The sequence below is a fragment of the Coptis chinensis genome, chromosome 6 (genome assembly GCF_015680905.1).
Source record: "Coptis chinensis isolate HL-2020 chromosome 6, ASM1568090v1, whole genome shotgun sequence".
In the NCBI taxonomy this organism is placed as follows: Eukaryota; Viridiplantae; Streptophyta; class Magnoliopsida; order Ranunculales; family Ranunculaceae; genus Coptis; species Coptis chinensis.
The window spans coordinates 18,140,628-18,165,499 of record NC_141461.1 but is presented as its reverse complement, the minus strand read 5'-3'; the positions used below and the strand labels follow the sequence as shown (position 1 = coordinate 18,165,499).

The following is a 24,872-nucleotide window of genomic DNA, read 5'->3' as shown; positions in this document are numbered from 1 at the left end:
GCAAGAGATTACTTTAAGGAATCCATTGGTGGAAACTGCGGTGAAGAAGTACTTGCAAGTATCGCAAATTGAACCAAAACAACGTAAGAAATTTTTTAAGCAGGTTGGTGAATGTTTTGAGTTTATTCCAAAAATTATTGTTTCTGACTTTCTGTCGTTCAAAGGCCTAAGTAGAAAGTACTAAACAAAGATAATATTTTGTTTTCTTTTGTTTTTATAGAGGAAAAGAAATGTGTAAACATTGTGCATTATGATTCTCGTGCCGTATAGTTAACTTCAATTGCTTATATTCAGACTTCAGTTGGATTTTACCTAGCTAGATGAATTTATATTCAAAAGAATAGGTTTCACTTGCATATTTATTTCTGGCCCTTTATTTCTTTTGCCGGATTGGATATAAAGGGGTTATTTGATTGATTGAGAATGTATGCGACTTGACTAATATTCACTATTGGGATTGTGAACAAATATTCTGTTTAGTTTTGGAATTCTCTATGAAGCCATTCTCCAATATACAATTTCTTGGATTTTGGTCAAAAGTTGTTGTGAATAAATCAATGCGGAAACAACATTATCTACTATAAATAGATCAATCTTACACAAAGATTGATTATTCTCTCTAAACAAGACTTCAACACCCTCTAAGTACTATCCCAACATATCTCAATGTCAATTAAACAAACATATAAAGTAAAACAATTAATATAAAAAGAATAAATCACAAGATACGGATATATCGTGGTTCGGCAATTTGCCTACGTCTATACGGTGAGTTTTAAGCTTTATTAGATGTCCAGAGTAACAGATTACAAGAGCTATCAATTCACTCACAAAGAATGTACACTCAACTCACTAAGAATTGCTCTCTTACAAAATCTCTCTCTTTCTTGGTTTTGGTTAGGTTAAGTTTTTAGAAAAAAAACTTATGTTTTTGTATTGTTTTCGAAAGGATGGAATTCTCTGTGAATATGGTAGAGCGCGGGCGCGCCTGACATTAGGCTTGTAGGAGCGCGAGCGCGCTTGACAAAAATTTTGTGAGAAAAGTCCAGCACTGTTTCTTTTGCTTGGCTAAGTAAGAAAACAAAGAAAAAAATGCAAATAACTTTTTTTTCTCCCTTTTTCTCTATATTTTCCACTTCGGTAAGGTTTTAACACATAAAACCAAGCCAAACACATCCAGCAAGAAGCACTAGTCTTCAATTCATATCTCGAAACTCGCCGTCAACTGCCCCGAAGGACCATGCCCACAAAGGGCTCTTTCAAATATGTAGGATTTAGAGCAAGTCCAAACAATGTTGGAACTTAACTCCGGTGACAATCTTCGTCAGCATATTAGCAGGATTGTCATGGGTGTTCACTTTCTCAAGTGCTACATCATCATCCTCAACGACATCCCGTACAAAATGATGTCAGACATCAATATGTTTGGTCCGAGCATGATGAACATGATTCTTCGCCAAATGAATAACACTCTGACTATCACAATACAAAGCAACCATGTTCTGCTCAATACCAATATCATCTAGAAGATCTCTTCGATCGTTTTCGGATTGTTGGGTATTGTGAATCTGAAATATAATAGTCCCATATGGGAAAAGAAATTAGTTTATCCTTGGATTTCGGTTCAAGGTGGAGATTGTTGGGTATTGTGAATTTGAATCTAATAGTCTTACATGGGAGAAAAAAAGAATTCATCATGGGTTGATAAAGTGGGAAGCTCACTAATTAGTATCGAAACCTTTTTCAGATTAAATCCCACACCCATGGCCAAGATGTGGCCCAAGCCCAATAGGTGGTTAAGTAGGAGACAATATCGGTACTAGTTATTCCATGGATATAGAGGCCCAGGCTTGGCAAGTGTGCCCAAGTCCTATCAAAAGGTAATTCGAGGCCTTCGACCTATTTTGAAGTAATAATCCCACCTTCTCTGAGAACTGTAACAACTCTCTCAATACCACCTGTTTTTCATACATATGCTGCATGGTATATATGTGGAATATGGAATTAATGAGATGATCAAGATATATGATTTCACCTTAACCTCTAAATTTTCAAGTGATTTCCAATTTCAATCGACAATTTTTTATTTTATTTTATGATGGTCTACTAGAAGTAGTATCATATCGAAGAGCTTCTCAGCTACACTTGTGAACAGTATATATATTTAGCACGGTGTTTTCTAGTTTCCATGTCGCTAAGTTAATTATCATAGAGCGTAGATTTGAGCCGAGGAGTGAGTAGCACTTGGAGCGGGGTCCCTTTGTAATTGGTAACACTTGAAGTTTCAGTCATGTCGACCTTAGCATTCAATGGTGTTGCCAGATCGAAACTATGAAGGAGACGAGCAAGTACCAAGTGGATCACATTGAGGGCGAAACCTAGCCCTGGACACATCCTCCTTCCAGAACCGAAAGGAATGAGTTCAAAATGCTGACCCTTGACATCCATGCCCAAGTTTCCACTCAGGAACCTCTCTGGCCGGAATTCTGAAGGATCAGACCACACGGTAGGATCTTGTTGCACCTTCCATATGTTCACCATTAGTCGTGAGCCCTTTTTAACATGGAACCCTCCTATATTGCAATCTTCTGTCGCCTCACGTTCAATAAGAGGCCCAACTTGGTATAGCCGCATCGATTCTTTCACTATGGCTCCGAGGTAAACCAAATTGTTGATATCAGAATCATCAACTTTTCTCTCCTTTCCAACATGTTGGTCCAATTCATCTTGGGCCTTTTCAAGAATATCACGATTGTTTAGTAGTAGAGAAAGGACCCATGTTAGTGCGACCGATGTGGTGTCGCTCCCACCAAGGATCATTCCCTGAAAACACAAATGATTTAAATTCGAACAATTAGTATGGGCAATTATAATTTTGAAAAAGAAGTAAAAATTTGTAGCATGCATCTAAATAGTCATACCACGCATATGGACTTGATGAAGGTCTCAGTGTCAAGACCATGGAGCTGACTCTCCTCTATTGCGGACAACGTAATATCAATGAAATCTTCTTCGGGGTCCTTGTTGCTGCTGCCCTGCACCTTCCGCTTTTGTTGATGCTCTTTCACCCAAGAACTAAATATGGAGTCAAGTTCCTTGCCTGTCTTCTTCATGGAACCATCATGACCAAGCAAGTAATCCAACCATCCAAGAGATGGAAATATATCAGAGATTACAAGGTTCCCCATAAAATGAGCTGCATCGTCAATCACTTTTTTGTAATACTTGGCCTCACTATCACCGCGCCTAGCATTCGTCCCAACGTGTTCTTTACCAGATACCATCCTGGTCACCAAGTTAAGCGTCAATTCTTCAAACCATTTGTTCATTTCTACGATGACCGGACCACGTCCAACAACGGTACCATCCTTATCGTAACTACTAGTACTGCTGGTAGTGTCGTAGTTATTTGGCGTAGAGCATGATTGGTAAAGCTCGTTGAAGAAAGCGTCTACTTCTGTGGCTCTGACTTGCTTCTGCATCTGAATCCTCTGGTTAGAGAGAAGATTGGATTTAGACACCTTACGCATCTCGATCCATAATGGTCCGTAAGGTGCAAAGCCAACTGACGCTTCGTCGTAAGTCAAATATTTAAAGGCCTTGTTGCTGGGTCGATTCGTGAAACATTTATCGTTGGTAGTGAAACACTCCTTTGCCAGCTCCCAACTACTAACAACAAGTTCAGGGTGGGGGCCGACGTGGATCAGGAAGGCTGGTCCATGTTTATCAGCCAGCTTCCCAAGCACATGATGAGGCAGTTCATCTCCCATTAACATATGGAGATGACCAAGAATGGGCTTTGCACCAGCGGCGACAGGTGGTGCACCTTTTCTTTTGTTATTAGTACTGGTATAATATGTAGCACTACTAGGATTACTTGTTGCAGATTTACGCCAGAATTTAGTGTAAACCACCATCAGAAAAAGAATAACCAAAGCTGATTGGAGGAGCATTGCTGCAAATTCCATAAGTCTGATCTTTGTTTGGGAAATCAGTAGAATGGAAAAAGGATACAAGCTAGGGAAGAAGATATCAGGAATGAATATGAATGTGATTGCACTAAATGTATGTGGATAGTTTATATAGGCATCTAAGGAGTATACTGGTCAAAGGAAGCAATACACTAAAATAGTGAACAATAAAGTCCTGAAAATGTTGATCGTGAACAATAGCGATCTTCTAATTATATTTTACAAGAAAAACCCAATAATAACTCCTTTCAGTCTTTTGACTCAATTCGATTGGTTTACTTTTTTAATTTATTGAAGTTGAGCTAGATTGTACTAAAAGATAACAAGTTTTATTTTGCTAATGTTTACAATCACATATAATTAATTTTAATATTTGGCTAAATAAATTAGTGATAATTCATGTCATATTTAATATTTATTTTATTTGTTATATCTCTTTTTTTTATCACTTTAATAAAGCTATCTCTATAAAATTTCAACTTAATAGATAACATTTAATGTTAAATAAAATTCAAAATTAAACAACAATTTTTAACTAGATTAGACGGTAAGAGACTAGATTTCCAAATAAAATTAATTTTTATAGAGATAAATAATACATATAAAAAAAATTATATTAGATCAAATCACTAATTGATCAGTCAAATATCATATTATATCATCACCACCAAACCGGATTCGAACTAAAATGAGTGGACGGTAGTATGTACGCACACAAGGAATTAATTAGAAAAGAGATAATAATATACATAGATTGTGGATTATCCACGTACACTGGTCCGTATTTCTTCATAAAAGGGATCTGAATTCTGAAGGGACTTTAAGTTGGTTGAAATCCCCCCAGAACCGTCTATTATACACGCAAAATTTACAGATTTCTAAACCGGAGAGAACAAATGAATTTCAAAATCTTGCGCAAATCGAAAGCTAGTTTTTCTATACAATAATTCTATCGAGTTACTGATTGATTTGATCTAATATAATTTCATTATCGATATATTGATTTGTTACTGTTCTTTAGTTACTCTGTTTTCTTTGTATATAGTTCATGTAATTTTTTAACATAAAAATACCCGTTATTGGGTAATTTTGACTTATCTCAGTTGTCAACAATATTTTTTTTCATCTAATACTTGAGAGGAGTCTCACTCAAGAGATCCTTCCTTAGAAATTACCAATTAACAACTCAAGTGATTTGAACAATTTCATTGACTTCCATATATAACACATGGTTTCTGCAAAGAACCCATTAAAAAACTTTTGTCAAATGGAACTACTGAACTAACTATGTATATTATTCTGAAAATAACGAGAGAGATTCAGAAATCACAGCTAGTGGTCAACATAGAGCATAAACATGTTTGGTTGAAGACGAAGCCAACACTAGACTTCCATGAAAATTTAGAGTGTATTTAACGGCAGGTTGAGTTGTTACTAGAAATGAATAATAAGGAATTTTCCATGCTCTTGCTTCCTAATTCTTACTTGCACTATTACGAGTCCCCGGGTACATTCAGAACTAAGTATTGCATTTGAGATTAGTCAAATATAATTACTGTTGGTATTGAAATTGTATGTATAAAGTCAATTGTTATGTAGATTTCTTTGCACACATTTTTGCCATAGGCCGTCAATCAACTATCTATGAGTCTATGACTTTAGAATAAGTTTCCCTATTTCAGCTTAAACTTGCTAAAGTCCAAATTTCTAATTTTGGTGAAAACCACGTGTGTCTTGACTCGTTGGGGATAGTTCTGACTTGAATAATTCAACTGTTTTTGAGTTTAAGGCTTTAAGCTGTTAAAGTCCAGCTAGCAACTTGAACTACTTCTTGTCCGTTGTTCTTTTCTGTGCTAATATAAAAAAATAATCTATATTAAGGGGGAAAAAGGTACAAGGTGGAAATAAAGAAAGAGAATAAAGAAGAATTGTGAACCCTGCAATTCGGATTCTCAAAACGGCTGCTTGCAAGCTAACTTACAAATGTGCACTAGGTGTAGTAGCATGTGGAGATTTAACTTGATTGTGGAAAATCTGTTCGTATGTGTACTCAATGGGGTGTTATGCCAATAGAAGCTGTAGTCACTAGTTTTGTTGTCCTTACTCTCCACTCTCAACCACTCGTGGCATACTACGTGTCCAGACTATAAACAGATCATGCATATGACCAAGGTCAGATCTTCAAAGCGATTTAAGAAATGTAACCGCTGCAAGCTAGTCAACTGCATCATTAATAAGAGATCATTACTTTGTAACAGAATAAGTAAAAACAATCATCAAAACATCGCAAAATGGGGATCTACGCCTATAAAAGGAGGCGTCTTCTCCATTATCAGGGGAGGCAAATTCTCCATCTTATCGATCATCTATCTCCATCTCCCCTCCAATCAACCAATCGAAAACTCAAACTACATCCGACTTGATTCAAGTTCACTAAATAATTCGATACGTAGGCAGCTCGACATAACCGAATTCAGTCTAACAAATACTATCTCTACACTTGCCTTATTTTAAACACTTTAAACACTCCTGGAAAATTCTAAAAAATTATTTTTTTTTTTTTTTTTTTTTTATTTTTTTTTTTTTTTTTTTCCTAGTGTGAACATACATAACGATAATAGTGAAAGGTGATTTAATTGGCACTCATCAAATTGGATTGGGCAACCCCCAAAAAAAAAAAATATTATAAGTTTGCTATATTACAAGTTTGCCATTAAAGCCTAGGCCCAACAACCAATTCAACTGGTCTCGCCATAACGAACCCCCATAGTCGTTTGAGTATACATTCAAACGGTTTCGACATGTCGTAGCAGTATATACTCAAATGGTCTCACCAGGCCATGTCGTTTGAGTCACTCAAGCGGTCTCGCCATGTCGTTTTAGTGTACACTCAAACAGTTTGTGCGTGTCGTTTGAGACAAAGTTTTCGGGTTTTTAACTAGACGATATGGCTAGGTCGTTTGGGCAGTTTTCAAGACGACATGGTGGGGTCGTTTGGGGACTCTCTTGGCGACATGGCTGGGTCGTTTAGACTAAAAATGATCAATTCCAAACACGATCTCAAACAAGTCAGTGGGTGAAGTTTACTCGAAGTGAAGTTCAATCAATTGAATTTTACTTGAAGTTTACTTTAAAAAAACACAATCTCAAACAAGTCAATTAGCAGTTGTAAGACTCCAAATTATTTTTACATTATTTCGTAACAATATTTAGTATTTTAGAATTTGATATTTATTTCTTGGTCAACGGGCTAATAAATGTGGGCTTGACTTTTTGATAGAAAATAGAAAAGAGGGAAAACAAGTATTTTAAATTTTGAATTTTGTGTAGAGATTTTTAATAGTTGAAAAGTTTTCAAAAGAGATGTTAATATAAGGTATGTAATAAATAGAATATTTTTAATAGAAAATAATATTCTATATTAGGAATAGAAATATTTGGTAAAATAGGAAGTTTCTAAAAGGTTAAACATAATATATGATAGGTAATATTATTTAGAAAGGTATCCGGAAAGAAAAAAGGAGGTTTCCTTAAAACAAGAACTAAACAGCTAAAAAGAAAAGAAGAACGGAGAGAGAGAGACAGGGCGGATTGTGCAAGTTAGCCAGGAAAACTAGGTAAAACATAGAGACGATGTGATTCTAGGGACACTTGAAGAAATTTTAAATAATAATTGTGATGATATATCAAAGTGTACGTTAAATCTATAATAAATGATTTATTGTAAGTTATGTTGCATTCACAATGGTTTTGCAGAAGGGTGGATTGTATTGATTATTTATGCAGGTGTGACCCACTCTGTGATTAGGCTTACACCAATATAACTATAGAGTAAGTTTTAGTTTTGTTATTTTATTATTAGGTGCAGTTGATTTAGTACGGTTTGAAGCTAAGGCGCCTCAGTAGAGGAACTAAATGCCTTATTAATTATTGAATTGGAAGCTAAGGCGCATCAGTGGAGGAACTACCTGTCTTAATTATTGTACTTAAGAAAGTTATATTATTCGTTGGATGTTAAGGTGTGTCGGTGGAGGAACTTACTGCCTTATTGATTGTATATATATATATATATATATTTTGTATTTTAGGGCTACTCATACCAGTATTGCTTATAATGCTGACCCGATTTGCATGTTTCCTTATCGGGTGTGTTTATAAAATGAACCCAGTTGATAAGTCTTGACAGGATTAGTGTTGAAGAAGGTTGGTTGTTGCTTGTGGTTTGCGCTAGCATCTCATTACATGATATGTTTTGTTTTCCCTTGAGGTGCAATAGATTTTAATTGAGACAATGTTTTTGTATTTTCAGTTGTAATTATAATTAAAGAGTTATTGAAAGGAGATTTGTAACTTAATCATATTTGTGAATTTTTGTAACGAAAATAACTTTTGTTTACTTAAAAATTTTATTGGTTTCCAATTATTAGAATAATTAAATGGATAATGGGTTTTTTGGAAGTTGAGAGTGCATCACACCTCGAAAATCGAAGAGTCGGGAACAAATATTATTTTTTCGATTTTACCAAAATTCGGAGTGTGACAGCAGTGAAGGTCGAATTTATTCGAAGTTTACTTTAAAAATACGACTCGAATTGGGTGAAGTCACCAACTTCAATTCCCATTGTTGATTCATAACTCAACACTCAAAGTATGAACACGACAGAAAACTTTTTCTTTATTTTGTTTTTTTGGGTTCAGTTTCGTGAGAGAGATGATACCGGCTAAAACGGTTTGAAAAAATAGTAGCCGGTATGCGTTGAGGTGGAGGGATGGGGGGTGTATTGGGCAATTGTTGTTGGGCTTTGTTGGTGGGCTTGGACTGGAGGCTTCCTGATCGAATTCTAGTAGTGTCGACCCTAGTGAAAAAATTGATGTGTGAAGACTCCGTGGCCCTATAAACAGGAGGACCCTAGAGCATCAGGTTTGAAAGAATGCGACATTTGTAAAGGGGTTTTCATGTAAATATAAACAAATTCTTGGTGAAGTGGTGGCAACCTATAAATTGCATTTCTGATAGTATTTCACTATTTATAGCATATTTCTTGCTTGCCTAGCAAAATAAACAGAGCGTAACTAGATTACTAGAGTATAGGCTGTATAGTTATACGAGTATGCGAACCGTGCTACGCATCGGTGTTTTTTCAAATCTATAAACATGTCAGTTATAATTTAAAAAATAATATAAAAACATTAAGAGGGGTTGAATATAATTTGAGTAACGTGAATGAGGTTTTCTAAATTATTTTAAATAATATGAAGCTAATTCTAATTTCAATAAAGTGAGAGAGTTTTTGGTAAATTGTTTAAAAAGGAGGGAGCTGATTAGAATAATTAAGAGAGGTGGTTCTAAAATCATAAAATAGAAAGATTACAAATACACAGTTCAGTTGAAAAAATTTCTTCCTAAAGATCCGGCTATCATATCATATAGTGTAGAGATAGGCCGGTTAAACTAGATTTTATATTTGAACTTGAAATTTGCGTGCACAAATTGACCCACGGGATTTGTTTGCTTTAGTTAAAACATAAAATAACACAAGGAGAAACCTCTTTATGGTCAAATGACTGTGCTCATTGCAACTTTGAATTGGAAGAGAAGCTCTATCGAGTTATATAATCAAACTGCATATTATCGTCTAAATTAAAGAAGATGGTTATTTAGGAACGAATTATTGAAGGCTCCTAAGTCCTAACTCTTGACTGCTATCTGAGCTAACATTATTTTCTATGTGTAATGTAAAATTGTAAACAATAATTATTTGCCGTAGCCAAAGAAGAAAAAGCCAGGAATTGGACTTTGAGGGAGATATTGGGGCAGTAACGATCTTCAATACTTTCAAAAGTTTTCATACTGATAACACATATAGGACATGGATTTTGTCAAACCGGCGGAGGAGACTACATGACCCCCTCCCTATGGCAGGGAACTGGTCGGTTTCGGGGCAGCTCAGATTGATGTAATATCGTATCTTAATCGGAATTTTTTGTCTGTATCTGAACCCGACCCGGGTTGAGTAAATGATACCGAATCCGAATTCGAAATAGATAATCGAAATCAAACCCGAATTTCAACAAAAGATTATGAAATACCTAAATTAATTAATAAGGCGATTTCTTCCCAATTTTTTTGCTCTACTTGTTTGCTCTACGATATATGATTGCCGTACTTCCCAAACCCTCCCTAAACTATATGATTGTTTTGTTTTTTTTTTTTTTTTTAGCACTATGTAATAATTCAGAACCATCTCCAGTACGCCACTAAAATTTAGAACCACCTCTCTATTATTTTTTTAGAATAGAACCAGACTCTCAAGTTTTTGTGCTTCATTTTGGTTTATTTTGAATCATTCAAACGAAATTAGATTTTCATCTTGTATCGACCCCACTTACGTGGCAAATGTCCATTGCTAGGGGTTTTCACTTAACGCCAAATTTACATTATCATAGATTAATGTACAGTATTAAGGCCTATTAACTCATGTATTTACGGCTAAGCCTTAGCCACATGATTTACTATTTATGTACATTAATTTATGCCCAGATTATGCTTATCACAAAGATAATTATCAATTTAGAGTCATATTTAATTACACGGTTATTTGAGCTACAAAAAATCTCTACTCAACACATAAATACAAAATCAATTTTTGACAAAGAACTACGTTCTTGAGACTTGATCCCTTATGATATTTTGGTATGTATGTAACCGAAATGTACAATCTTAGGCGTTACTACATAATTCACAGGCGCTACCGCATAATTTAGAATCACAAGTATGGTAACTGACCGAGTTAGGGTCGAATAAGGCCGAGTCAGGGCCGAATCAGACCGAGTCACGCACTGAGTTTTATAGATCCGACCGATTGACATTGTTTTTTTTTAGTGTAATTCATCAATTGAGAGGTGGAGAAGAAGGTCAGAACTTCAGTCAACTGGTTCATGCTCGGGATAGCCGGCTTGAGAGGTGAAAAAAGAATGAGCTTTGGGAAGAAGACAATTGAGCATAATCTTATTTGAGGCAACTAAATTTGTTAGTGTGTTTCTTCTCATCACGTTATCTTTACAGTTGAATCTGGCTAGTTTTTTGCTCCCAGTTTGATGGCGGTGCCTGCCTAAGGTGATAGTTTATCCTAATGTTACGACAGCCCAGAGTGATTCCGGTGAGATCCAGGTCGACTCCGACCATCTTCAGGCCAATTCCTAGTTGTATAAGATGATGATTTCAGTTCCCAGCAGCTAATTTATTTCAATCACTTTCCTGCACCTTCTCCAAAATTGTCTTTTCTACTGTATTTGAAGTTTCTTGTCCGGTTTCTTCTGAATAAAGTTTGCAGTGGAGGTGCATCTGTTGTTGTGTATTTACATCGGCCAATTGGGTTAAAAGTGACGATAATTCCGATGACAGATTGCTTAATTTGCTGAAAGGAAACTAGGTCTTGATCCATTGATTTCCTGTTTATTAGTTAGGGATGAATTGCTGGAGAGAGAATTTTTCCATTGATAGCTGGATTTTTTCTTGTGGTGGAGTGTATGTCCTTTTTTTAACATGTCTTTTTGAGCTAGTGGAATATCATTTTATGGATGATCTTACTGAGTTTCTATTCAGAGACAGTTAGGGGTGACAATGGGTCGTGTTGGGTCGGGTTCGTGTCGTGTCATATCCAGGTCTCGTGTTAGGAGAGCAAACCCAAACCCGACCCAATTACTAATCGTGTCGAGTTTGTAAGACCCAAACCCAACCCGCTTATATAACAGGTTACCCAACGGGTGACCCCCTGGGTCAATTTCGGATCGGATTCACAGATAATTTGTATACAAAATATTTAGTATTTCACGATTATATATATATATATATATATTAATTCTCAAAAACCATCCATAATTCAATTACATATTAATGAAAATTGAATAACGCAACATATTTTATCGAATGAATCAATATGACGGCTAATACGTACTTCTTATTTTAGTCATTTATTTTAGATAGTTGAGATGATGAGATTTTAAAAAATAAATAAACTTATCTTAAAACAGGTTATACTGGTCACGGGTTGATGATCCGACCCATTAGACCTGAGACTAAATCGGGTCTACTAATGGGTTACTCGGGTAAACATATGTGACCCTAACCCAACCGATTTATTTGGCGGGTTCGGCGGGTAAACCCTTAAATGACCCAAAAGTCTTTTTTCCAATCCAACCCCGCTAATTTCGTGTCGGGTTAGTGGGTCGTGTATAAAACTGCCACTCTTAGAGACAGTGGTTCAGATTCAGTATTTATTTATTATTTATTTTTTTTCCTAGTTTTGATGAGCTTTCTGGATGGTGGTTAGAAAGTGATCGATTGAATGTTTTTATGTTCTGGGTTTGCGAAACAGGTTAACAGCTACGTTTTGATTTGATTCCATCTGATTTATTCTGAGTTTGATTGGTTTAGTCTCTGTTTCTTTCTTCATGGACTGGAGTTGGATTGTGTGAGTAGTTGCTTGAAAGACTGGTGAGTTAGTTGGGTTTTGGAAGCATCCTAGAGGATACCGGCCACTACGTATATAATGTTGATGTTGAATTGTTGGGGTATGGGAACCTCTACTGTAGCTCATACTCTAATGGAAATTATTCGGAGACACAACCCGGATGTTATATTTCTAGTAGAAACTAAAGCTAGCAATATTAAAATAAAGAGTTTACAAAAATCCTTAAGGTATCCGAATGCTTTTGTGGTAGATGCTGAAGGTCATAGTGGCGGTTTGGCTTTGCTATACAAGGACAAGATTGATCTGGAAATCATTGGAGTTGGGATACATGCTATCACAGGTAAAATTTCAAACTATCTTGCGAAAGGTGACTGGTTTATTACTTTAGTATATGGTCATCCCATTTCTCACAAATGCATTTTAGTCTGGGATCATTTACATACTGTTGCTACTAGTTGTGTGGGTCCTTGGCTATTATGGGGTGATTTTAATGTTATTCTCAGCATGGATGAGAAATTAGATGGTAGTAAAGTGAACTTAAAAGCCGTACAAGAGTTTCAAGACTTGAGTTCTGATTTAAACCTTGTTGATCTTAGTTTCTCTGGTCCTAAATATACCTGGTGTAAAAATAGAAAAGGTATAACTAATATTAAGGAGAGACTTGACCAAGGATTAGCTAATACGATTGGTTTAACCTCTTCCCACAAGCTAAAATCCATCATCTACCTAATGTTGCATCTGATCATCTCATTTTACTTTTTAACTTCTTTCTCAAACTAAAAATCAGGAAAAAACCTTTCAAGTTCCAAGAGATGTGGGTTAGAGAACCTTCTTGTGCTCAAGTTATTAAGGAAGCCTCGAATCTCTCTGTTTTTGGCTCTCCCTTTTTCATTCTTCACTCTACGATTTCTAATCTACAAAAATCTCTCTCACTGGAATAAAGAAATTTTTGGTAATGTTTTTCATCAAATAAGGGTATGTGAAAATAAACTAGCTTCTCTCAGTGATCTTAATCCTTCCGATGCTATTCATCTGTCCACCATTAGCATTAGGGCAACCTTGGAAGAACTTTTCCTCCGAGAAGAGCATTATTGGAGACAGAATTCTAGGACTACCAGTATTAAGTATGGGGATAAAAACACAAGGTTCTTTCAATTGTAACTTCCTTGCAATACATTAATGAACAAGGAAGTTACACATCGAGACTTAATCCCAAGCAATACATTTGGGTACGTAGGCAACTTCAAAACTGAAGTCCAGTCTCATCTTTTCCCAACCACCATCTCCTTCACCATCTCCAAAAAAACATTACTTCCGACCCTCAACTGGTGTGTTTTAGCAAATCTTGCTGAAACATATTTGGAGTCGTCTGTGCTCCTACCCTTAACCATAAAAAAATTGCATCAATAGCTTCTCAAAGAACAAGCAATGGTGAAGGCTCTCCTCTTGCCGCTCAAGTTCAACATTCAACTTCTGCGAATGAGAATTCCCTTTCCAAGTCCGATGGTTCTCAGCTATCTGCGACTGAGAGAGTGAGTATTCATATTGCAGATCCAACAACTCAAGTCGATTGTCGTCTCCAAAAATTGAAGAAACAGATACATGTATAGCTGTCGGGCGAAGTAACTACATAATCAAAGCACTAATTCATGCACCAAAAATAATCGTGCTAACGTTACTGTCGACCACTCATGGAGAGGTAGACAATTCATCAAAGATATGAATAAAAACAATGTTGGTGTAGCCAATCCTAGCCAAAAGGCTATAAGAGATCGGCTCTCTCCTAGAAGAAATTATTTGAATGTATCACTTACCATGCTTTAGTAGTTCAACCTCTATGAAAGGTCCCTCTACAAGTCGTGGTCCCAACCCTCAAGCTCATTGTCGACCAATGCATGTTTCACATTACATGTCAGTTGACAATAGTAGTTCTGTAAATGGTGACTCACTTACAGAGGACCAAAAAAAAAAAAAAATGATTGGATCCTAACCTTCCATCCATATACTCCAAATGTTCACCCTAGGTGAAGAAATAACCGATCTTCATAATTGCCTCGGTCTTTTTCATTGCCAATTTGCAATATCTAATTTTACGTACCTTAAAAAAAAAAAATACTTTCCGACCAAATGTTTCAGAGAATATTTTGCTGATCCAAATGATTGGCAAGAAAAAAAATCTGTCATAATTGATTTTTTTCAATTTTGGTGCTCCAATAATTTTATTTCGAAAAGCTCTTTCAATTTGGTCGTCAAGAAAAAAGACTCAATTTGATGACCAATGTACACTAGTTGAACAATTCCGATCTATTTGCCATCAATTCATATTGACTAACTCGATCATCAAGATATAACTATGAGAAATTGGCATATAACAAGGACAGTAGTTGACCTCGTCATGGAACTCACACAGTTGATAGTAGCCCAAATCTTAGGGCTCATCGACGTGGCTGATTTGTTCCATATGATGATGTCGATATCGTTCTATTTGTAGCCTCACTAAAGAATAGCTCATCATACAACTAGAAGTGGATGATCTCATCATGGAACTTGCACAATTGATAACAACCCAAATTTTAGGACTTATCGATGTGCTGATCTGTCCAATATGATGAGGTCGATAACCTTCTATTTGTAGCTTCACCGAATAATGGATTAGCATACGCTAGAAGTCATTGATTGACCTTGTCATGGAACTTCGCCGACAGTTTGATAGTAGCCCATAACCTTAGGGCTCATCGACATGCTGATCTGTTTATATGATGATGTTGATAGCCTTCTATTTGTTGCCTCACCTAAAAGGATCAAAGCAGCTAGAAGTGATTGACCTCGTCATGGAACTCGCACAGTCGATAGTAGCCCAAACCTTAGGGCTCATCGATATGTTGATCCGTCCATATATATGATGATGTCGATAGCCTTCTATTTGTTGCCTCACTGAAGAATGGATCGGCGTATAGTTATTTGTTGCCTCACTGAAGAATGGATCGGCATATAGTTGAAGTGATTAACCTCGTCATGGCACAGTGGTCGTCTAAGTTTATGGCTCATCGACATATTGACCAGTCCAATATGATGATGTCGATATTCTTCTGTCTATAGTCTCACCGAATAATGGATTGATATACAACAAGAAGTGATTGATCTTGTCAAAGAACTCGCACAATTGATAACATGCCAAGCCTATGGCTCATCGACATGCTGATCAATCCAATATGATAATATCGATATTCTTCTATTTGTAGCCTAAATAAAGAATGGATCAGCTATACAACAAGAAGTGTTTTACCACTACTCAAAAAATGATGATACTTACAATTCTTCTGCCTCAAAGTCATATTAATTCACTGTAAAAAATATTGCAATTTATAAGAATGACGACATTCACTTTATTACAAAAGTGGGACAGAGTCTCACATAGTCAAAATGAAAGACCATATATACATAGGGGCATCTTAAATATCATTTTACATTTATAATTTATCAATTATTCATACATGCATACATTTAAATTAGCATTCATAAATAGCATTTCATTCAAAGTACTTTAATCATTGTACTATGGGGGCGGTGACACCCCAATTTTCATTACGTTATCATTACATTTTGGGGGCGGTAATATCCCAAATTTCATTACGTTATCATTACACTTTGGAGGCGGTGACACCCCAAATTTCATTACGTTATCATTACACTTTGGTGGCGGTGACACCCCAAATTTCATTACGTTATCATTATATTATAGGGGCGGTGACACCCCAAATTTCATTATGTTATCATTACACTTTGAGGGCGGCAACACCCCAAATTTAATTACGTTATCATTACATTATGGGGGTGACGACACCCTAAATTCTATTACGTTATCATTACATTATGGGGGCGGCAACACCCCAATTTCCATTATGTTATCATTACATTATGGGGGCAGCGATACCCCAAATTCTATTACGTTATCATTACACTTTGGGGGCGGCGACACCCCAAATTTTATTATGCCGATCTATCCAGTTTGTGTTTCAATAAACCAACAATAAAAATCCAGTTCCCAATCAAATTGCCTATAAAGTGCAATCCAATCAGTTTATCCAATCCAATTAGTTTGTATCATTGCCGATCAATCTCTATATACCTATGGCCCAGTTTGTATAATTGATCGAGAACTTGTCGATGAGTTTGTAAGTTGCCGATTAATCTCAACAAAACCAATCAAATCACAAAGATAAAAGAAAACTTTCCAATCTAGCTGAATATTGTCAATTAATCCAATTTAAAATCTCTATGTTTTTTCGTACACAATCGATCAAGTTCCATGAGATACCGATTGAACTTAATAACCAATCCCGATTGAAACAAAAAATTTCAACAAAGTACCCACATCACTATTTCAATCAATCTGTTCAAATTAAATTTGAATTCCAATTGCTCTGTTTTCTACCCAATCCCCTATTACTATCGACTTCCCTGTAGTTATATATATCTCGACCATAGGCAATAGAGAACTGACTTTTTCTTTTTGAGTCTTGCAATTTGTATAACTCATTTTTGCCGATCCTCTAATCTATTTTAGCTATTCAATGATGTTAGAAAAGCCCACTTCAAGTGCAGACCTCTAAAAAGACTTGACCGACCACTTTAAGTTGCCGATCAATGACCGAATAATATCCAAATCGATCAATAGAGTGATTCAACATATAAACACCGATCATACAAGCGTATCATCAAGTTGCTGATACAAATTGCCGCTCAATACTATTGCCGATCAAACATTTAAGCCGATCGGTTTTAGAAAAATGAATTTCGATCAAGTTGCCGATTAGAACTTTTTGATTAACCGAACTTTTCTCTCAGTTTTATGACTGATGAAGAGCCGACTTGCTTTCTTTTTATATCCAAGGACTCGTAAGAAACGTAAACCAATAGGTTTCCATTTGTTTCACAAACAATAAAATTCATTGGTTTGGTCTCAATACAATCTTGCCGCTCTTGATGTTATGACAAGTCCAATCCTTATTCAATTTGAACTTTAGTTTCCTGATGGGTATTATTACAGTTAATGTACATATCAGTTTGATACTTGGCCAAATCAGTTTTATATGGGTATTATTACAGTTAATGTACATATCACTTTGATACTTGGCCAAATCAGTTTTATATACAAATCAGTTTGAAACTTATTCCTAAGTCAATCAATTTACAGCCTGATCAATCATGTTGTCCATCCTTACACCGATTTGTCCATAGTCTACCCCAAACCCTTATAAAATCTACTATGAAAATTGCCGCTGGTACTGCAGATCTTTTCTAATTAAAGTGCCGCTGTACTGCCAATTTCGAATTAAACTGTTGCTGGTACTGCTGATCACTTTGAATTACCGCTGTATTGCCGATTTCGAATTGAATTGCCGCTGGTACTGCCGATCCTTTCTAATTGAATTGTGGTTGTACTGCCGATTTCGAATTGAATTGTCGCTGGTACTGCCGATCACTTTAAGTTACCGCTGTACTGTCGATTTCGAATTGAATTGCCGCTGAAAAAGTTCGAACAATCTGCTATTTTTTCGAATGCGTCTTCTTTTGCATTGCCGATCCTTTTGCATTGCCACTGCATACTGTTGCAGTTCTTTTGCTGATCCCTTTGAATTTGCCTCCAAACAATAAGAGTATGTCGATCAATCCTTATTCCATTAGTCTAGCCTGACCTTATTCAAACTGTTCATTAAGAAAATGCTCAAAATGGATCGGAATAGATTAACGACCTTACTCAAAATGCTCGTGGGATTAAGAAAATCAATTGTAACTTCCTTGTTCATTAATGTCACTGGAAGAGAGCATCTACCAACTGATGTTGTTGCTGTCCCATCGAAGCCAATGATAGGATTTGGATCGGGAACTATCATTTTCTCGGGGAGGTTGAGTCCTTTGTAACAACGCTTGTAGATCACACTTGCCGAACTACCTGTATCGATCATGATTTTCTGCACACGATGAATTCCAACAAAAGCTTGTATTACAACGGCATCATAATGAGGATGGTGCACTCCTATCGGTCATTGTCGGTCAATGAGAGGTCCTTCCTCATAAGTTTCAATTACCCATTTCGTGGAAAAATCATATCCACTATAAACATAGTGGTGGCTGAGATCGATGATCTTGGAGTGATTGAAATTCTTGGCTACCGGGTGTTAGACATTGAATCAACTCGGCATGTCCGACTTTGATTACATTGTGTCGCGTAACGACTAAAGCTTGTTTTTGCTTTTTACCCAAAGATGTAATCTGGAGCATACCCTTCTCGATCAAACCTTGGATTCTACCCCTTAGAGATCGGCATTGTTCAGTTTCATGACCAAAATCATCGTGAAATTTGCACCACAGGGATTTGTCATGTGTAGCCTTGGTATCTTCGGAGAGAGGAAAAGGTGGAGATAAGATATTCTTTCCCTTAATCTTCTCATAGATAACAACGTACTTCTCGTTGAGGGCGGTAAGCTTTAACTCTAGAAGTTTCTTTTGTTCTTTGCCGTTCCATTGTTGTGGCCTACCATCACTCTTGGACTTTTGATCGATTGTTTGTTGAAACTTCGGTTTTTGACTATGTTCCTGCGACTTGCTTATTCGATCCCTATCTCTGTGAACTCGTGCCGATGCATCATCTTCAACTCGAATAAACTATTGAGTTCGAGAAAAAAGTTCATAATGAGTTGTTGGGACGTCTTTTACAATAGAGTTGTAAATGCCATCCCTATCATAATTAATGCCTTCCTTGAAGGCATAAATGACAAGAATATCAGATGCATCTGGGATTTCAACAGCCGCTTTCCGAAATCTCGCAACAAACTTACTGAGCTTTTCTTCTTTTTTGTTGCATAATCTTGAATAGAGAATCAATATGTTTTGGTTCTTTCCAGTTGTGACGAAAATGCTTTCGAAGAAACTTGTAAGCGGATCGAGTAAAATTGTGGATGGATCTTTTCTCGAAGCATGTTAAACCATCTCATCGACTCAATTCCAATGAGTGTGGACGGGAATAACTTGCAAAGAAGAGCATTGTCGAAAGTCCATAAGATCATCTTGTTTCTGTAATTAACAAGATGCATCAAAGGATCTCCATCAATCTCATCATACTTTTCGAATTCTAGCTGCTTGAAGTCCTTGTGATGAACAGTTGTTTGGATTTGGAGAGAGAAGGGAGAATCGATACCACTCTCGATAGCGAGATTTCGTATTTTATTTTCTCGTGACTCCTTATCATTAACAGCCTTCAGTATCATTTCGTTTAGACGTCGTTCAGAAAATGGAACATTCTCTTGACGATGGTCACGACCGAACTGTGGACGTTTTGGCCAAGATTTCTTCGGAGGAAGTGGAGTGAGTTCTCGTCGATCCATCCATGTAGGTGAAGGTGACCGAGCCAGTAGAGGAGTTCGGTTCCTTCGTCTCCTATGGTGAACATCGGGAGAATACGGACGGAGTGCTGGACTGTCACAACCATTTTCTTGACCTGATGCAAGTGAGTCTCCATCTCCATGGCTACCATTGTCAACATACTTTGGCCGACAATGAGCTCTTGGATTGGGACTACAACTTGAGCGACTAGGTTGTGAACTGGAACTGCTTGGTGAATAGTCTTTTTGTTAAGATCGGGCGATATCGCTTTATTCGAGGACTTGCACTTGCGCCGCTTTGCCTACCCCTTCTAGGAATTTCATTGGTTTTTCGTTGGTTGGGTAGTCTATCTTGCCGACCTATATGAATATTTTGCCGATCTCCCTTAGTACGATTCGAATCGGTAAAACCGGTTTTTGTCATGAGATCTTTTGTGAGTTGGTGATCCCTGACAGGGTGGTCGGCATCAAGGTCGGCAGAGGAGTTTGTGGATTCGCTTACGATTACACTGGAAAGTGTAGGCTTTCGGCGTTGCACATTTTGTTTGCGCGAAGCCTTTCGTAAGCGACTCGCACGGTTTCTCTTGGTATGGGAGTTTGTACTCGGAGTCTTTGATAGAGACGCTTCAGTGTTCAAACGATCCCAAACACTTTTTGCCGTGGACCCTGAATCATCTTCGAGAAGTTGACGCAGCTGTTTTTTCAGATTGTTATTCTTGCTCTCCAATTGTCGGAGACGACGGTCTACCTGAGTTGATGGATCGGATACATGAATACCCACTCTCTCAGTCGCAGATGGCCGAGGACCATCGGACTTGGAAAGTGAATTCAATGAGAAGGTGAATGCTGAACTTGTGCGGTAAAAGGGATACTTTCACCGTTGTTTGTTTTTCGAGAAGCCATTGACGTAACTTTTGTTTTGTGGTTGAGGGTAGGCCCACAGACGGCGCCAAATATGTTTTAGCAAGATTTGCCAAAACACACCAGTTGAGGGTTGGAAGTAATATTTTTTTTGGAGATGGTGTATAACACCCCGTGTTTTTATTATTTGTTTTTTTCTATAATAATAATAAAGATAATAAAAATAGATAATAGATAAAATAATATAGGATAACTATCAACTTAGGGATAAAAGTCCCGTAAGTAATAGATAAGGGTGGTCCTTGTTTTTCGGTTAGTTTTCTCACGTAGAGTTTTTGGAGAAAAACACAGAAAAACTTTATACAGAAAAGGAGGGGTTTTACTGAGAGAAGAAAAGGAAGATTTTTGAGAGCTAGCTGATAGTCGGAGCGCGCTACAGGTGAGTAGATTAGTTTTTCTATTTCACGAAATATGTGAATTATTCTCATTATTAATATTAGATCCCGCATCGTTGATAAACCGCCGTTATTTTAAAACTGATTAAAATTTGTTCGAACTCTGGAGGTTTTTACTGGCGGCGCTGAAAACTCGCCAGTAAACCTTTATGTATAGACTATTATTGTTGTTGTTTTATGGTTTGAAGATTGGTGCTAGTGGAAGTTTGGTCGGTGCTGTCGGCAATAGAAATTTGGTCGGTGCTGTCGGCACTAATGGTGTCGCCTGTCATTTTGGTTTTCAGATTTGTCCGCTTGAATGTGGTGGTGTTAGGTTAGGTTTGGTAGCTAGTGAGGGTGCATGAGGGGGATCGAGTGGTTGGTTTACTGGGCTGTTGGGAGCTTGGGAGAACCATTAATGGCGGCCAGAGAATCGCCATAACAGATGAACGAAATCCGATTGAATTGGTTAAGGTATTGTTGTGATTTTGGGTTGTGGATTTGAATGGAGTGTTGATAATGGGTTGAAGTGGGGTAGTGAGGGCTGTCGATTGGAGCTTGAAACAAGCTTTAATGGAGGTCGAAACCTTAGATCTAGTTTGAAGAAGAGTATTGAATCACTGATATTAGAGTTATTGTTTTTATTAAAGTTGTATGGTTTGTGCATATGAGTCAAACCGATATGAGGAGAAAGGGATTAGTGATGGCGGCGTTTTGGTGGTCGATGATGGAGCCGCCAGAGAAGATGATGAACAAGAAATTCGGGTTTGGCCTTTGGGCCGGTTTAGATGATTGGGCTTTGGGTTGGTTAGTTGGGCCGAAATCCAATTTTTGTTTTGGGCCGATATTAATCTTTTAAGTTTTGGACCCGGTTTAATTAAGTTTTGTTTAGGCTAGACTAATTTGGCTTAGTCTATGGGGGCGGCCGATTGATGTTATCCCGGTTTTGTTTTAAATTTGTGGACCGGTTTAATTTAAAGTTTTGGGCGGTTTTAGTTCAATTTTGGACCGAACCACTTAACCATTTTTGGGCCAGTTTAATATTGCTTGGGGCGGTCCATAGGACTTAAAATAGATCTAATTGGGTCTTTAAATGTTTAGACTTAGGGGGTCTAAGGTTTGGAAAAAGCAGCTAGTTCGTCAAACCATTATCTTAGTCATGAAATGAGCCATGCACTTTTGACCTTAGCCATGAACTATGGCTATGACCCTGAACTTGTTGAATATAGAAACGACAGTTTGACTTTGACAATGAGGTGTTGACTTTGACCAGAGTTGACTGTTGACCAGGGTTGACTTTGACCAGTTGACCCAATTTGATTTTTTAACTTGGATTATGATTTGGGTTATTAGGATAGGTCTAGGGCTTTTTAGCATACTTGACTTTAGGCTAAGACCTCTACATATACGTGTGTATGTGTATTAACTACTATGTGATTTTGCAGTATTTTATGATGTGCAACGTTATGACACTAAGACATCCCTGAAATTAATAACGCGTAAATAAAAAAAATACATGAATCAAGATACTCATTCGTTCTCTGAAATGATATATAAAATAAAGTTCAATAATGCGTAAATAAAGTTACCGCACTCTTTCAGAACTCTCCACGCCTCAAGTTTTGGAATTGAGTTTTATGACTGTTGATGTCATAGGTTAGGTTGGCATTTATTGAATGTGCCATAAATGGCCCGTTAGCGTTATATATGGGTATTCATTGAATGTGCCATGAATGACCGGGTATTCATTGAATGTGCCATGAATGACCCGTTGATTGTTTGGACTACCCTAGAGAGGAACTAAGGTATTCGCCTTGCGGGTTAGTTGTATTCCTTGAGTGTATTGGAATGTAGGGTTGGGTATTCCTTGAATGTGGCGGGAATGACCTAAGGTACATAGGTTGTGAAATATGTGTATAAGAAAAGTAATTGATTAATTAATAAGAGAAATTTCTTTGATTGTGCGAGTGTGCTTGGATTTACTTTTGAATACCTATAGGATATCGACAAATGTTAGAAGTTCTAACTTTCTTTTGCAGGAGGGTAGGACTTAATAACATTTTGTGCAGGGACGCGGTTCTACCCTTATACAGCAGTGGATATCAGTAAGTTTTAAATTAAATGACTTAGTATTAAAACAAGTTATTGGAATGAGTTAATAAGATGGAAGTCTTGCTTGGGAAGAAGCTATGCCGGTTGAAATGACGGAACTACCTATCTTCCAAGCTGTGAATGATTAAGTTATGGAAAAATATAAAGTGATTGTTTGGATAATTAAAGTATGATAATGTTTATATGTGGTTAGTCTACTCATACCAAAAAATTCCATTTTGTTGACCCCATGTTTGCTTTGTTTTGGCAACGTGGGTGTGTTCTTAGGAACATAGGTGGAAGCTGATGGAACCACGGTGTGTGATTGGGATTAGGCCGAGCAATCCGTTAGTTTTCTTTTAGGCCCGATCTTATTGGAAGGATGTAATAACGTAGGTTACATTTTTATATGACATGAGAATACGATGTTGGAAATTGTTATTCTTAAAGTTTGTTTAGGTTTGTATTGGGATGGAAGAAAGTTTTTAATAAAGTGATAGTTGAAGATTTGGAGATTTTTGTTGTTAAGTTGATCCTGTTGTGATGTGGGTTTTAGGTTTTGACATGTGTTGTATCCCCCGTCATAGCCTGGGTTTTTAGACAATTGAACCGAGTGATGTTTGAGATATTTATATTTCAAATATTCATTTTTTTTAATTATTTAGAAATTCAGGTTGTGACAATTTTGGTATCAGAGCTTAGGTTAGCCTAGATAGTGAAGGTCTAGGTGATCCTCGGATTGTGGTGAATGGGTAGTAGGAGTGTTTCTTTGTGGTATTTGGTTTGGCTTGTTGTTTTGTGTGTACTTTTATAGTGGAATGTTTGGATATGATTAGGAAAAATAAAATGCTGGTTGTTTTAACGGTTAGTTTCTTATGAAATTTATAATCGAAATTGTTCAGCATGTTATAGTGTTGTTTTCCTAACAGAGTTTTCGATTTTAAGTAAGTATTGGCTAAAGAAGAAATTGTTATTTTAAAATTTCATATTTGAGTAAATTGGAATTATCCAAGGAATAAAGAAACCCTTTTGATAAAGGTTGGATTTGAAATATTTGATATTGTCCAAGTTATGTATATCGTTGGTGTGTGATCCAATATACATAACATCTCTCCTGATGCATCGTTGGAGTTTGATCCAAAGTGTACATGTACATCGTTGGAGTGTGATCCATTAATGCATACCACACATCATTGGTGTTTGATCCTATGTGATGGTAGAGAGTTAGTATGCATCGTTGGTGTGTGAACCAGTGTATACTTGCATATCGTTGGTGTGTGAGCCAATATGCATGCATCACATTGTAGGTGTTTGATCCTATGTGATGGTGGACATAGTGTAGGCCGTTGATAATATGAATCAATCTATACGTTTTATATTTTTTATTTTTTCGAACATGTGGTGTTTGTGAGACACTGAGAGAAATGTTGATATATGTGTAAACACTAAGGTGGTGGATAAAACCTATGAGTTTTTAAACAAATAGTTTTGACAGGAAAGATCGTTAAAAAGGAAATTATAATATGTTTTTTTTTAAACGCCTTGGATTAGTTGGGAAATACTAAGAGTGGAACTAACTGCCTCGGTGTGAGAGGAACTACATTGCCTTCTTAGTATGATTTAACTTGAAGAATATGGGTTTTGCTAGATTGTGAA

The 24,872-nt window shown here is 36.8% G+C and overlaps 2 protein-coding genes across 2 annotated transcripts; one reads left to right on the top strand and one right to left on the bottom strand.

Annotated features, from left to right (window-relative positions):
- Nucleotides 1-2,059: 2,059 nt before the first annotated feature.
- Nucleotides 2,060-4,145, bottom strand: LOC147491887 (protopine 6-monooxygenase-like). Its single transcript, XM_086566793.1, has 2 exons — nt 2,922-4,145; nt 2,060-2,823 (listed from the first exon to the last, which is right to left on the bottom strand). The coding sequence occupies exons 1-2, from the start codon at nt 3,966-3,968 to the stop codon at nt 2,200-2,202; spliced, it is 1,671 nt and encodes a 556-aa protein (XP_086422919.1). The 5' UTR covers nt 3,969-4,145; the 3' UTR covers nt 2,060-2,199.
- An 8,378-nt stretch (nt 4,146-12,523) lies between these two features.
- Nucleotides 12,524-14,055, top strand: LOC147491886 (uncharacterized). The gene is made up of 2 exons (XM_086567351.1): nt 12,524-13,082; nt 13,856-14,055. The coding sequence occupies exons 1-2, from the start codon at nt 12,524-12,526 to the stop codon at nt 14,053-14,055; spliced, it is 759 nt and encodes a 252-aa protein (XP_086423477.1).
- Nucleotides 14,056-24,872: the final 10,817 nt, after the last annotated feature.

Coding starts and splice junctions, on each gene's coding strand:
- LOC147491887 (XM_086566793.1), bottom strand. CDS start 3,968: ATGGAATTTGCAGCAATGCTCCTCCAATCAGCTTTGGTTATTCTTTTT. Junction 2,824..2,921: donor TCATCAAGTCCATATGCGTG/GTATGACTATTT, acceptor TTGTGTTTTCAG/GGAATGATCCTTGGTGGGAG.
- LOC147491886 (XM_086567351.1), top strand. CDS start 12,524: ATGTTGATGTTGAATTGTTGGGGTATGGGAACCTCTACTGTAGCTCAT. Junction 13,083..13,855: donor CTGGTGTAAAAATAGAAAAG/GTATAACTAATA, acceptor TTGCATCAATAG/CTTCTCAAAGAACAAGCAAT.